This window comes from Zootermopsis nevadensis, unplaced genomic scaffold, assembly GCF_977971745.1.
Source record: "Zootermopsis nevadensis isolate Lab colony 2312 unplaced genomic scaffold, Znev_1.0 Znev_ptg000022l, whole genome shotgun sequence".
Taxonomy (NCBI): domain Eukaryota; kingdom Metazoa; phylum Arthropoda; class Insecta; order Blattodea; family Termopsidae; genus Zootermopsis; species Zootermopsis nevadensis.
In genome coordinates, this window is record NW_028259154.1 from 5,992,445 (window position 1) to 6,007,157 (window position 14,713).

General features: G+C 39.2%; 1 protein-coding gene across 1 annotated transcript in view; it reads left to right on the plus strand.

Annotated features, from left to right (window-relative positions):
- The window catches only part of LOC147872955 (uncharacterized), a 101,796-nt gene that overhangs the window by 53,280 nt on the left and 33,803 nt on the right, over nucleotides 1–14,713 (plus strand). Inside the window, exon 2 of the mRNA XM_087354011.1 lies at nucleotides 4,817–5,134. Within this exon, the coding sequence (XP_087210137.1) occupies nucleotides 4,817–5,134 (318 nt within the window). The remainder of the gene's footprint in view (nucleotides 1–4,816; nucleotides 5,135–14,713) is intronic.

Genomic DNA, 14,713 nt, shown 5'->3' on the forward strand with positions numbered 1-14,713 from the left:
TAATACATATGGAGGTTTTATGAAGGATTCAGAGGTTTTAGTACCGACTCCACAGCCCTGTTCCAGACTGTGTATTTTTCCACTGAAACTTTGGCATTTTATTTCAAGCCATACAGAAAGATCATGCCTCATCAAAAGTCTGTAATTTGATGGTTGGGCTTTCTCTATAAACTTGATGAAAGTCTGTGGAACTTCCAGTACAGACCCTCAGTTAAAGTCAATCTCACAGTTCTTCTATCCATTTTAGGTTCTTCTGTTACTTTCCAAACAGTCTAGTGACAATCATTTCTCAGTATTGGTTACTTTCTTCCAAATTTAAGAAAGTTTTTCTTATGGCCACCACACCTTTCATCATCTGCAACATCATCTCTTTTGCTTTGAAATAACTAAACCCACACAAAAGCCAGTATTCTCACAACTGCTTTCAATAAATTTGCTGTTAAAACTTTGTAAAATTCAAACATATTTTTTTCAAGATTGACAAAATTATAGAACTGATGCTATTCGAACAATCATTAGAGGCATAGCCTAACAGCACAAAGGAGGTGGTGACATGAACCCCACAAATATTAGACGTGACCCTAAGAATCTTACTAAATTACGCTCAAATATAAAAATCTAATAAGCGGCAACACAGAATACAAAATTGATTTTTCTAGTATCAAAATTAACCATTTATCAGAAACGAAATTACATGAAGCTGAAGACAATAATGAAAATGCAGACTATAAGTACAGATGAGCATTCAGACATGACAGCAGATGCGAGCATTTAGTGAATACAAAATAATTTCCAGAATATTGTGAGCTCAACAAATCTCAGTCTTTTAAGATGTTCTGATACACTATAAAACATCAACTAAAGTGTTTATGTCAATCAGGCAATTACCTCAGTTCTTATACTTTGCTCAACTGAATCTGCAGAATGGAAGTAATGAGTACAACTTGTAATATTATGAAGAGATTTCACTAGACACTTACTACACTTAAAATTGTCAAAATTTCCTTTTAAAGGATAATTCATAGTGCCTATAAAACCAAAAAATCAAACATTTTAGTATTATGACATTCAGTCATACACCCTCTTCAATCAGACAGTTCTGCCACATGTTAACAATTTATTGTCCCTGTTAGAATCCCAAGAACTGTTTGTTATATGACTGTTGAATCATACTTTCATGACCATGAATTCAAACACACATAAACATTTTTTTAAGAAATTGGCAATACTAATGAGTTTGTTCATGCTGGATCATGTTGCTATGTACATAATTGTGAGAACTCAGATTTCCTGCCATATAATATTAATTGAGAACTCCTCATCTCAAGTGTCTCTGATAAATGGGAGGGTATGTTAAGCCTTAAAACAAAGTTATAATTTGTTAAATATAAAAAGGGAGATACTAAACAAATACATAATTAATTTACTTCAAAGCTCATCAATGACCAAAAACAAATGATAATTCACTGAAAAATCAAACTAATAACCTCAGATTATCTTCTGTGCATAAACTTCTGTTTTGGACTAAAATCAGAATTGCAACAACTTTTACTTCAACAAAGATTAATGCAGGAATTAAAAGTTTAACATTTCTTTTACCTTCCCTTGATATGTAATTGCATTACATAGTTTTCTAGCAGAGAAAATAAAAATGGTAAATATGAACAAACAAAATGCAGAATAGTTGGTGTAGGCAATAAACAAAACTTTAACCTTGTGTTTGGCAGAAAATTTGTTATAATTGTTTATCTTACCCTCCCTCATTAAATGCAATTAATAATCATTCTACAATAAAAAGTAAATAAAGTAAAGCTATCCCACTACACGCCATACAGGTGCTTGAGGAGAGACTTCATAACATCAGCACTAGATGTGGTGAATGGTCAGCATCACGCCCTCGCATAGCTTTACCCCTAGGAAAGGACCATGATACCCACTGAATAAAAGGCTGGGTGGGCCCCAGAGCCAGTCTGGACATAGAGACTAGAAAAAAAACCCTGATCATCCAGTCTGTAGCTACTCTCTATTCTGACTGAGATACCCTGGCTCCCAATCATTCTACAATCTTTAATTTAAGGCACCTAATGTCAGCTGCTGTTCTTATAATAAAAGAATTGGCTTTTATTACATTATAAATAATTTTACCTAAAGTGGTAATAATTTTGGCTGGTATATTTCTTGTTAGCTCATCTTCTTATAAACCTGAGAACCATAGTTTAAAACTATGGTCCTACTAAGTCCTTTCCATCAGCGAGGAGAAAAATAATTAAAAGAATGAGATCAAAACCTTACAGTAATGAATCAGTGTCACAGATTTATGAACTCAGTGTCCCTCTGTGTGTACTAATATAAGTGACTGGCAAGAAGGTTAATAAAAACCAATTTCAATATAATTTATTCACACACATGAGAAGAATAAAAATGAGACTGCAACCAAAAATACCAATACTGTATTTTAATTTGACCAAGCCTAGCCCTTATTTTCCATCTAAAAGCACTTGACCTATAATAATATATCACATCATAGAGAAATAGTTTTACTGATATATCAATTGCTTAAACATTACAAGATTATCACATATGTACTATCTCTGCATTGTGATAGCTTATTCAAACACATGTCAACTTTTTGCACCCCACGGTACCGCATTCCATCCAGTTCCCTAAACAAGTCACATTAACAGAATATCACACCTAAAATATTACCTGTGATACATGTGAAATGGTGAAAAACATTAAAAAGGTTGCTGCACACAAAATGTTGAAGTTAAAAAAAATATTATGCACCAATATAAAATGGTGCCACGCCACGGTGGTCTAGCAGTTAGAACGCTGGCCTTGTAATCCTGGGGTCTCCGGTTCGATTCCCGGCGGTGCCCGAATTTATAACTTGTGTTGGGCAAGGCCGTGGTCTAGGCAACACGGAGTTTTCCTCCATGGCATTCCAACAATTACTCCATTCACACTCAGAGGAAGGCAATGGCAAACCACTTCTGGATCATATGCCAAGAACGTATATGAACAGGTCCCAGTCCGAGAAAAGGATGGAAGAATCCTGTTCATATGGACCTGTCGTCAGTCAGAACACTAAATAAATATAATAAATATAAAATGGTAGATGGTTCATCAATTAATTGGTAAGAATCTGGATAGAAACGGCCATCACCCTTTTTAGGTTTCTGCCCCATTACTTTTCTCAGGAGAATACAGAAATGCGCAGAAAACCTCACTTAGAGCAGCTAGTCTCCAGGCTGAGATGTGAACTTGGTACCCCTTGAATATGTAAAAGCTTACATACTGTTCTTGTCTGTGCACACACAAGACAAAACAGACACTGACTATTTAAGAGCACTAACTAGAACAGCAACTGCCTGAACTACAAATGAAAATGATCAGCAAACTTGGTCAGTATAAACATCACCAACATTTTGGCAGTCAATATTATGAATGTGATTGATTTGCAATGATTGTATAGTTTGACTTTATGGAGTCATTAGTAGCAAATGTAACTTTGACCTTAGAGATGCAGACAATACATTCCTTCAAAATGTGAGTAATAACCTACAAAAAACTACGCAGTGTCACAACCCATGAGACTCGATCGACAACTACAGGAAAGATTAATCAAGCACAAGGAAGGACAAACATGTCACTAATGACTAATTTTGTTAAAGAAACTGCTTAGCAGTAATGAGTAAGTTAGTTGCCTTCTAATAAATCATTATGAACTTTCAACAAATTGTCCTTTGTAACCTTGCAACGAGTGAGTCTATAAGAAAGGATAAATGTGGCCCCATGTTTGGAAAGGTTTGATAAATCTTACTCTTAGCTAAGTTAACGTAACTTGACAAAATAAATTCATGTCCTTAGCTGCCTGCTTTCCAAACAACAAATACTGCAGATGTCATCTTCAAGGAAGTTTGTTCCATGCAATCAAATACTTATATTTCATTTATTTTTAATGCAAGGCCTGCTCTATGACAAGGCCAACCGACTGGATGAGAAGGAGATGGAATTGGAATTGGAGCCAGAAGAAGAAGTAGAAGAGGACGACAAAGGTCCAGAGATACTGAAGAGCGAGGTAGATAAAGGATATGAGAAGAAGAAATGCTATGGGAGATGATGAAATCCCATCTGACTTATTGAAAGAACTTGGAGAGAAAGGAGTGAAGGTTCTTACTAGACTCGCTAACAAGATATACACCTCCGGTGAGTGGCCCAAGGACTTTCTGCAAGTAACAATGATTCCTTTACAGAAGAAAAAGAATTCCAAGAAGTGCGGCGATTACAGGACCATCAGCCTAATCTCACATGCGGCGAAGATAATGACGAGAATACTGACTAAAAGACTAGAAAAGAAGATAGAGGAAGTGATGGGAGACGACCAATTTGGATTCAGGAGAGGAAGAGGAACCAGAGATGCCATCGGAGTTATGAGAATAATTTCAGAGAGAGTTCTCGATGTCAAGGGAGAAGTATGTGCCTGCTTCATCGACTGGAAGAAGGCTTTCGATCGAGTAAAATGGAAGAAATTAATGAGGATCCTACAGAGAATTGGAATTGATTGGAGAGATAGAAGACTAATCGAAAACCTGAACATGCAGCAAAAAGTCAAAGTGAGACTGGACTCAGGCGACACCAACAGCGTTGAGATAGGTAGAAGTGTAAGACAGGGATGCTGCTTATCACCAATTCTTTTAACCTGTACGGGGAATGGCTTGCCAAGGAAGCTCTGGAGGGAACATGAGACTTCAAAATTGGAGGAAGAGTGATAACGACTGTAAAGTATGCAGACGACTTAGTAGTATTGGCGAAGGAAGAGGAGGAATTACAGAACATGATGGACAAGTTAGTGGAAGCAGGTAGAGAGTATGGAATGGAAATCAACATTGAAAAATCAAAGGTAATGAGGATAGCACCGAGAGCAGAACCATTGAACGTTGTAATTGGAAACAAACAGATGGAGAATGTGGAGCATTTCAAGTACTTGGGAAGCATAGTCACGACGGACGCCCTATGCACCAAGGAAGTAAAAGCAAGGATAGCCATGGCCAAGGCAGCTTTCGTCAAGAAGAGAATACTTCTCACTAGCAAGTTGGGCTTGGAGATGAAGAAGAAACTAGTAAAGTGTTACGTATGTTGTGTCGCGCTGTATGGAGCAGAGACTTGGACACTCAGGAAGAAGGAACAGAAATGCCTGGAGAGTTTTGAAATGTGGTGTTGGAGAAGAATAGAGAAGATCAGGTGGACGGATCGAGTGACCAACGAAGAAGTATTGAGGAGAGTCAACGAGCAAAGAAGCATTCTGCAGGCGATTACACGAAGGAAAGCTAACTGGCTGGGACATATTATGAGAAGGAATGGGATACTGAGTGATGTCACCGAAGGCCAGGTTGAAGGAGAGAGAGAACTAGGAAGAAGACTGATACAGCTAACCGACGACCTTAAACAAGGAAAGAAGATGACGTTCCAGGAATTAAAGCGAGAAGCCGAGAATAGGGACAACTGGAGAGCTCTTTTTGGGCAGAGCAATGGACCTGTCGTAAGACAGAACACTTATTAATAATAATAATGCAAGGCCAAGGAGCTATCACACAGTATCCCTAAATTTGCAAATAGTTTAAACATAAGAAATGCAGGTTACAATACAATTCAGAACATTTTGTCTTCCCATCTGCTACATTAAAAAATAAAGACTCAATTAGAGAAAACTATATTATGTATGTGGGTGTGAAACTTGGTCTCCCAATAAGGAAAGAGCATATGTTGAGGTTGTTACAGCAGAAAAATGTCAATTGTCCTTTCCTATGATGTGATTCCACTGGTCTTGTGGTTACCAACATTTTGGAAAAATGTACTGCGTCCGTTTTCAGAGCAGCACTTCTAAACTAACAGAGGCAATATAACCTGTACTAACAGATATTATGCAACTAAGCTCTTCGGGGGGGCTGGTCAAGTTTTTAAAACGCAACCACCCCCTTTCGGGGGGTGGGGTGTGGTTGCGTTTTAAAATATTGAGTAAGAAACTAAATCAACCCCCCGAATGGGGGGTTAAAACACTTGAATGGGGGTGAAAACACTTTAAAATCTTGAGTAAGAAACTAAACCAACCTTCCCGAATTGGTTGCGTTTTAAAATCTTGAGTAAGACACTAAACTAACCCCCCTTCGGAGGGGGTGGGGGTTAGTTTAGTGTTGTTAGTTTACTCAAGTCATTTGTTTACTCGGCATTGTTGTGTTGCTACAACAATGCCGAGTAAACAAATATAACGTAACATTGTTTGATGACGTAATTATTTGGCTACAAATTGTATGACGACGACGAAAAAACACAAACTTTATAGTAAAAAATTGATAGTGGAACCACGGTTCCGGAGAATCTAACGTAAATACGTCTATACGGAAAGAAAGTTTATATATTAGCTTTCATTACAGCAATATCAACAACAATGCCGAGTAAACAGATGGCGTTTTCTAGGTAACATAACAATGCACGCAAGCTGACCATTGTTGTCGATCCATATTAACACATTGTTGATATGGATCTTACACGTTTTCCTTTCACATTTTCCTTTCACTTGTTTGCCGAAGGACCCTTCCGTATAGACGTATTTACATCAAAAAAGAAGATTATTATTTGAATTGTTTAATTGGTCCACAAGCAGCCAAAAACTTCAGGCGTGTTGCCGTCATAACTCGGATGCTTGCAGCCCAGATGAAACTGTAGTCACGGCTCGAACCACGAGATAGGCGGCTACAGTGAGTTGGAGTCGTGCGCACGCAGTAGTCGGAGCGTCCCAAGAAGCACGGCATTTTGCATCCGGCTGAGTAATGCTTCAGCGTTACGCTGGCATGCCGGAATAAGCTTGATGTTGGCCGGCAGTGACGACTTGACTCCTCCAAGAACTCCTATTACAAGGACGATTAATTTGACAGTGAATCCTGGGTACAGCTGTCTTAGCTCAAACACAAGTTCTTGATACTTGGTCCGTTTTTCAGCCTCCTTCACAACTATGTTGGTTTCAGCCGGGGCCGAAAACTCGATGACATACATGGTGCATCCAGAGGTATCGATGAGAACGATGTCAGGTTTAGTGGCTGTTAACTGCCTGGTAGTGGGGAAAGAATAGTTCCAATAAATTTTACATTTGTCGTTCTCAACGACGGACTCAATGTCCCCAGGAGCGTACGGCAAAATGGGTGTCTTATCTATGCCGTAAAAGTGTCTCAGGTGATAGTAGAGTATACGTAAAGCAGCGTTATGTCGATGAATGTAGGCGCAGCTGGCATAATGTTTACATGCCGACAAAAGATGCATCAACGTCTCTGGTTGCATTCGGCATGCCCTGCAGACAGTATCCACTACCCCCACAACCAACCCCAACCAAAGAAGCTAACTGAGGGCAGAGGCCTGCGCAAGCGCAAGCATCGTCCCTACCTAGGTGAAACCATTCCTGCGCACAAGACGCATTGCTGGAAATGGTAAACGGTCGTAATATAAGAACGGAAATTTTGCTAACGCTAACGGGGTTTCGTCGTGGCGGGAGCCTCGACCATTCAAACTGGGATTTGTTGCTGCTGATGGGAGGTTATCCTGTCAGGCAAGTTGTCGAAGGAATTTGGTTGGTTGGGTCTCTAGGGTATGAACCCAGAGAGGGAGGGGCCGTTTCGGCTGAAGGCCTCTGCGGCATGGGGGGAAGATCACTTCAGCTGATGGCCTCCATGATCGGGGGAAAGGGTGGCGGGCCGTGCCCCTATTAAGTTATACCCTGGCATTCGCCTTACAACTGAGGAAAGCACGGAAAACCTCAGTCAGGGTAGCCGAGTAGTCTAACCACTCGTTGTGCTGACTTGGCCGTCTTTTGGGGATGGCTTCGGCTGGCCTGCTGAACATCAGTCGCCCTCGGTTGCCCTTGGGTGAACTCTGGCAGCCCTCATTCGGCACGAGTGTCTTCCGAGTTGCCGAACTAAGGGGTTCACCACACCAGCTAACCTCGAGTCAAACCTCTCAGTTAGTGCTCTGATGTGGTCGGCAAAGAAAGGGACCCCCAGATCCTCATGTATTTGCCTGTTACTAACGTACCAGGGCGCGTTAGTAACAATTCGAAGACAACTACCCCCACAAAAACCAACCAAACCAACCAAAGAAGCTAACTGAGGGCAGAGGCCTGCGCAAGCGCAAGCATCGTCCCTACCTAGGTGAAACCATTCCTGCGCACAAGACGCATTGCTGGAAATGGTAAACGGTCGTAATATAAGAACGGAAATTTTGCTAACGCTAACGGGGTACTACCCCCACAAAACCAACCAACCAAAGAAGCTAACTGAGGGCAGAGGCCTGCGCAAGCGCAAGCATCGTCCCTACCTAGGTGAAACCATTCCTGCGCACAAGACGCATTGCTGGAAATGGTAAACGGTCGTAATATAAGAACGGAAATTTTGCTAACGCTAACGGGGTTTCGTCGTGGCGGGAGCCTCGACCATTCAAACTGGGATTTGTTGCTGCTGATGGGAGGTTATCCTGTCAGGCAAGTTGTCGAAGGAATTTGGTTGGTTGGGTCTCTGGGGTATGAACCCAGAGAGGGAGGGGCCGTTTCGGCTGAAGGCCTCTGCGGCATGGGGGGAAGATCACTTCAGCTGATGGCCTCCATGATCGGGGGGAAGGGTGGCGGGCCGTGCCCCTATTAAGTTATACCCTGGCATTCGCCTTACAACTGAGGAAAGCACGAAAAACCTCAGTCAGGGTAGCCGAGTAGTCTAACCACTCGTTGTGCTGACTTGGCCGTCTTTTGGGGATGGCTTCGGCTGGCCTGCTGAACATCAGTCGCCCTCGGTTGCCCTTGGGTGAACTCTGGCAGCCCTCATTCGGCACGAGTGTCTTCCGAGTTGCCGAACTAAGGGGTTCCCCACACCAGCTAACCTCGAGTCAAACCTCTCAGTTAGTGCTCTGATGTGGTCGGCAAAGAAAGGGACCCCCAGATCCTCATGTATTTGCCTGTTACTAACGTACCAGGGCGCGTTAGTAACAATTCGAAGACACTTGGATTGCAGAACTTGCAGCTTCTGGACGTGGCTCGTAGGCTCCACTCACTCGACTCCATCACACACTTCTCTTCAACACTCCCTTCAACACTCTCTCTCACCAACCAACCAACCAAAAAGCTAACTCACTACCCCCACACCGACAATGGTCAGCTTTTATACTATGAACTCCTGCGTGCATAACAATGCAAGGTAAAGTATTCGAATTTCTAACCCACACATGCAACAATACTAGCTGAGCAAGCCGTAAGGCTCTTTTCTCCTTTCTTATGCATGCAGTATAATTAACTGAATGAACCGTATTGCACTCCACTAATTTACCTAAGAAACTAATTGTTACGTCATTTGTTTACTCGGCATTGTTGTGTTTCATTACTGCCATCAACAATCCGCTTTCGTTATTGCGGAAAGAGCTCTGCTGTGAATCGCTTGTAGAAGAAGTGCGTCGTAGAGAAGATAATTTTGTGCTCTTAAAAACCTCTTAGAATATCACAGGTACTTATCTTATATAAGAATTATTAAGAAATCTGTGATACTGCCCTCCACAATCTCCATTTTAGTTTTGATTAAATCGGTCATTGACAGTGGACATCGTGGTCTCTTACAATTGAACAAAGATTGAGGTAAGGGATTCCTATTTATTATTATTTTTCATCACATTTAATGTTTTCATCTGCATTTGTGAACTCGCGTAAGAGAATTAGGCTTGTATTCTTTCTAACAGAATTTCAAGTAATATTAGATTGACTTTTGTTTGTTCACGGCCTCATTGATAGTAAAATAATATTCAAGTAGGCAATTATCATTTTACAATTTTAAAGGAATAAAACTTGTTTAGTAGCCTAGAATCGTAATAAAAATAAATGGATGTTAAGAAGTGGGTATATATTCTGAATAATAATTCTAACACTTTTCATCTCTTGATACATCTGCATTATTGAAGAGTTTAAGGTAACTGTGAAGAATTTTATTTTTGTTTTATAAGCCTAATTATCGACGAAGCTCCCTCTTATTTTCTTCCTACAACAACAAATTAAATCCGGGCAGTGCTTGTAAAATCTTTCGTCCTCCGATCTCATACCAAAAGAAAATTAAGATTAAAATGAACCAAAGCGTAATTGTGTCAGTTGTGCCGTATGGGTGCAAAACGTGGTCTTTCACTTTGAGGGAGGAACATAGACTGAGGGTCTCTGAGAACAGAGTGTTGAGGAAGATGTTTGACAACTCTTACCCTTAGCTAAATTAACGTAACTTAACAAAATAAATCCTGCTTTCCAAACAACAAATACTGCAGATGCCATCTTCAAGAAAGTTTGTTCCATGCATTCAAATACTTATATTTTATTTATTTATAATGCAAGGCCAGAGAGCTACCACACAGTAAGACAGTATCCCTAACATTGCAAATAGATTAAACATAAGAAATGCAGGTTACAAAACAATTCAGAACATTTTGTCTTCCCATCTGCTACATTAAAAAATAAAGACTCAATTAGAGAAAACTATATTATGTATGTGGGTGTGAAACTTGGTCTCCCAATAAGGAAAGAGCACATGTTGAGGTTGTTACAGCAGTAAAAATATCAATTGTCCTTTCCTATGTTGTGATTCCACTGGTCTTGTGGTTACCAACATTTTGGAAAAATGGACTGCTTCTATTTTCAGAGCAGCACTTCTAAACTAACAGAGGCAATATAACCTGTACTAACAGAAATTATGCAACTAAGCTCATCGGAAGGGCTGCTCAAGTTTTTAAAACGCAACCAACCCCATTTCGGGGGGGGGGGTGCGTTTTAAAATCTTGAGTAAGAAACAAAATCAACCCCCCGGATGGGGGGTGAAAACACTTTAAAATCTTGAGTAAGAAACTAAACCAACCTTCCCGAATTGGTTGCGTTTTAAAATCTTGAGTAAGACACCAAACTAACCCCCCTTCAGGAGGGGTTAGTTTAGTGTTGTTAGTTTACTCAAGTCATCTGTTTACTCGGCATTGTTGTGTTGGTACAACAATGCCGAGTAAACAAATATAACGTAACATTGTTTGATGACGTAATTATTTGGCTACAAATTGTATGACGACGACGAAAAAACACAAATTTTTATAGTAAAAAATTGACAGTGGAACCACGGTTCCGGAGAATTTGACGTAAATACATCTATACGGAAAGGAAGTTTATATATTGCCTTTATTCTAAATAATTCCTTTATACCTGCTTTACAATTGCGTAGAGTTTGATTAAGACTTCGCTTATTTAACTTGAATTAGTCACGCTTAAGATGGGTCTGTGGTAGCTGAATGTAATGTAAAGTAATGAAATGTAATGTAACGTTTCCTAGGTAACAAATTGTTGTTACACTTTTTCGTTACACTTTTTGCGGAATGACACTGACCCTTCCATATAGACGTATTTACGTCAAAAAAAGGTGACAGTGGAACCGCGGTTCCGGAGAATCTGACGTAAATACGTCTATACGGAAAGAAAGTTTATATATTAGCTTTAATTTCAACAATATTAACAACAATGCCGAGTAAACAGATGGCGTTTTCTAGGTAACATAACAATGCACGCAAGCTGACCATTGTTGTCGATCCATATTAACACATTGTTGATATGGATCTTTCACATTTTCATTTCACTTGTTTCCGAATGACCCTTCCGTATTGACGTATTTACATCAAAAAAGAAGATTATTATTATTATATTAACTTCTTACATTTACAATTACTTGCAACCAAATTATAAGTTAGAGTAATTTTCTTTGTTTTTTTTCAACCACCAACAATGTGTAAATATGGACCGACAATGGTCAGCTTTTATACTATGAACTCCTGCGTGCATAACAATGCAAGGTACAGTATTCGAATTTCTAAACCACACCTGCAACAATATTAGCTGAACATGCCGTAAGGCTCTTTTCTCCTTTCTTATGCATGCAGTATAATTAACTGAATGAACCGTATTGCACTCCACTACTTTACCTAAGAAACTAATTGTTACGTCATTTGTTTACTCGGCATTGTTGTGTTTCATTACTGCCATCAACAATCCGCTTTCGTTATTGCGGAAAGAGCTCTGCTGTGAATCGCTTGTAGAAGAAGTGCGTCGTAGAGAAGATAATTTTGTGCTCTTAAAAACCTCTTAGAATATCACAGGTACTTATCTTATATAAGAATTATTAAGAAATCTGAGATACTGCCGTTAGTTTTGATTAAATCGGTCATTGCCAGTGGACATCGTGGTCTCTTACAATTGAACAAAGTTTGAGGTAAGGAATTCCTAGTTATTATTATTATTGTTATATGCAGTTGTATTTGTAATTACCTGTGGTATCGTGATTGTTGGTGTGTAATCGTCAAACATTCATATGCCAGCACCTCCATGTGGAAGATGTCATTGAATCTAGAGGACTCTACTTCTGTATTGTTGGCTACCGGGGGAATTCTGTAGACACCTTCGTCCTTAAGGGAGGATAGCTGGCCTTGTAATCCTGGGGTCTCGGGTTCGATTCCCGGCGGTCCCCGAATTTATAACTTGTGTTGGGCAAGGCCGTGGTCTACGCAACACGGAGTTTTCCTCCGGGGGCTTCCCCGGTTTCTCCGTGGCATCCCAACAATTACACAGAAGAAGGCAATGACAAACCACTTCTGGATCATCTGCCAAGAACGTATGTGAACAGGTCCCAGTCCGGGAAAAGGATGGAAGGATCCTGTTCATATGGACCTGTCGTCAGACAGAACACTAAATAAATAAATAAAATAAATACATTACATTCAGCTACCACAGACCCAACTTAAGCGTAAATAATTCAAGTTAAATAAGCAAAGTCTTAATCAAACTTTACTCAATTGTAAAGCATGTTTAAAGGAAATAATTAGAATAAAGCCAATATATAAACTTCCTTTCCGTATAGATGTATTTACGTCTAATTATCCGGAACCGTGGTTCCACTATCACTTTTTAGTAAGAAATATTATGCTATATAACAGGTAATATTATATGCTAATATAAATTAATTTTTGCTTTCTTGCTTATTTTTAGAGCTTTCCAGAATGGAAAAGGAAACTCCATTTGAGGTAAGATTTTGTTTGATTTTTAAGTAAAGGTTAAATAAAATTCACACGTTTATGAATGTACTTTGAATGTGACCTTCGTTTCACATTAATGTGATTTGTTGAACTAAAGCTGTTATTAAGGGGCATTGTGTGTATAACTAAAACAATTGTCTCTTTTACATGTTAAATTCTGTGATTCCTTATTATTCACATTGTCCAGTTTGGAAATGTTTACCACATTCTTTCTTTTTCTTTTTTCTGCAGGAAGAAAAGAGTTGGCCAAAAGCTGCGCATTTAGCAATAGACAATGAGGAATACCAAGCAGCGAAGACACACTGCTTGGAAGCGGGAAAACGCTTCCAAAAAGCAGAGGAAGGTATGTTGAGACAAATTTGCAGTTTATTCTGTGTCAGTATAATCTATCTGAATAAAGAAGTGGTCACATTCCTTCCCTACTCTAAACTTATAAATCTCCTGTTTGGAGTACTCTAGTTAATCCCCAATGAATATCTGGTTATTACATCAAGTAACGCTCACATTTTGAAGTTATTCGGTACAAGCCATGTTTGGAGATAGCTTTTATCAATACATTTTTGTTATTATTTCCAGGAGAACTCAAATTTAAAATAGGCAACTACAACTTCCATGTATCTTTCTATGCACACATGTCATTTGGCACTACATAAGCAATGCCTGCAGTTGATGATTCATAAAACAGACCAATGACCATTTCTGATTCGATTCCAGGCAATTCATGCCTTGCGCAGACAAGACGCTTCACAATTTCCTGGGTTCTCTGTTGTTACTGACCTTCTGTTAGTGGTTGTAGGATCGTTAAGTTATAACATCTGGTTTTCAATATTTTAGCTTCGATAACTTTGCTTCCAGGTGAACAGGAAAGTAATAAGTACAAATGCAATACTTGTTTGTAGTGCAAATAGTAAAAAACTAATGAATGCAGCCTCATTTCTTAGCTGGCTTTTTTTTACTATGTACTTTTATTCCCCACATGATTAAATGCGCAGGGGTGGTGCATTTTTATCTGCTTTGTGGTTTTTATTTTTGCATATAGCATTTTACTTTAAGATATGAGCTGCCAACCAGGAAATATTATCAGAACTTTTTGTTTACAGAGCAACAAGCTGCAGACGCCAAGAAGGCTAAAGAAGAAAAGGAAGGGCATGGAAAAATTTAGAATCCCTAACTCCTGCATTATAGAACAAAAATTAAATTTCTTTATATTCAGAATTCATTCCATTTTATCCAAGTGATAGCCATATGTTATTATTTTTATTCTAATACTTCATTTAGATCCCAGTATCCTAACACAAGGGATTTGGATTTTGTTGTTCTACATGCAACACATATCAATATATGAAACTCTTTGGTAAGGCACTGCTTTGGTTATATGTGCAACTACCAGATGTTTGTTGAGTACAAAATTTTAATTGTGAAATTCTTTGTTGTTCAGTCAGTTAATACAAACTTCTTAAACATTAAGTTTTTCACGAATCCATTACTCAAAATAATGTCTCATCCAGATGCTAGTATGTTTCATGTTATCCTTAATTAAGAACGCAATGTAACTGCTCTCTACTTTGTTCTGCAAACTACTGTT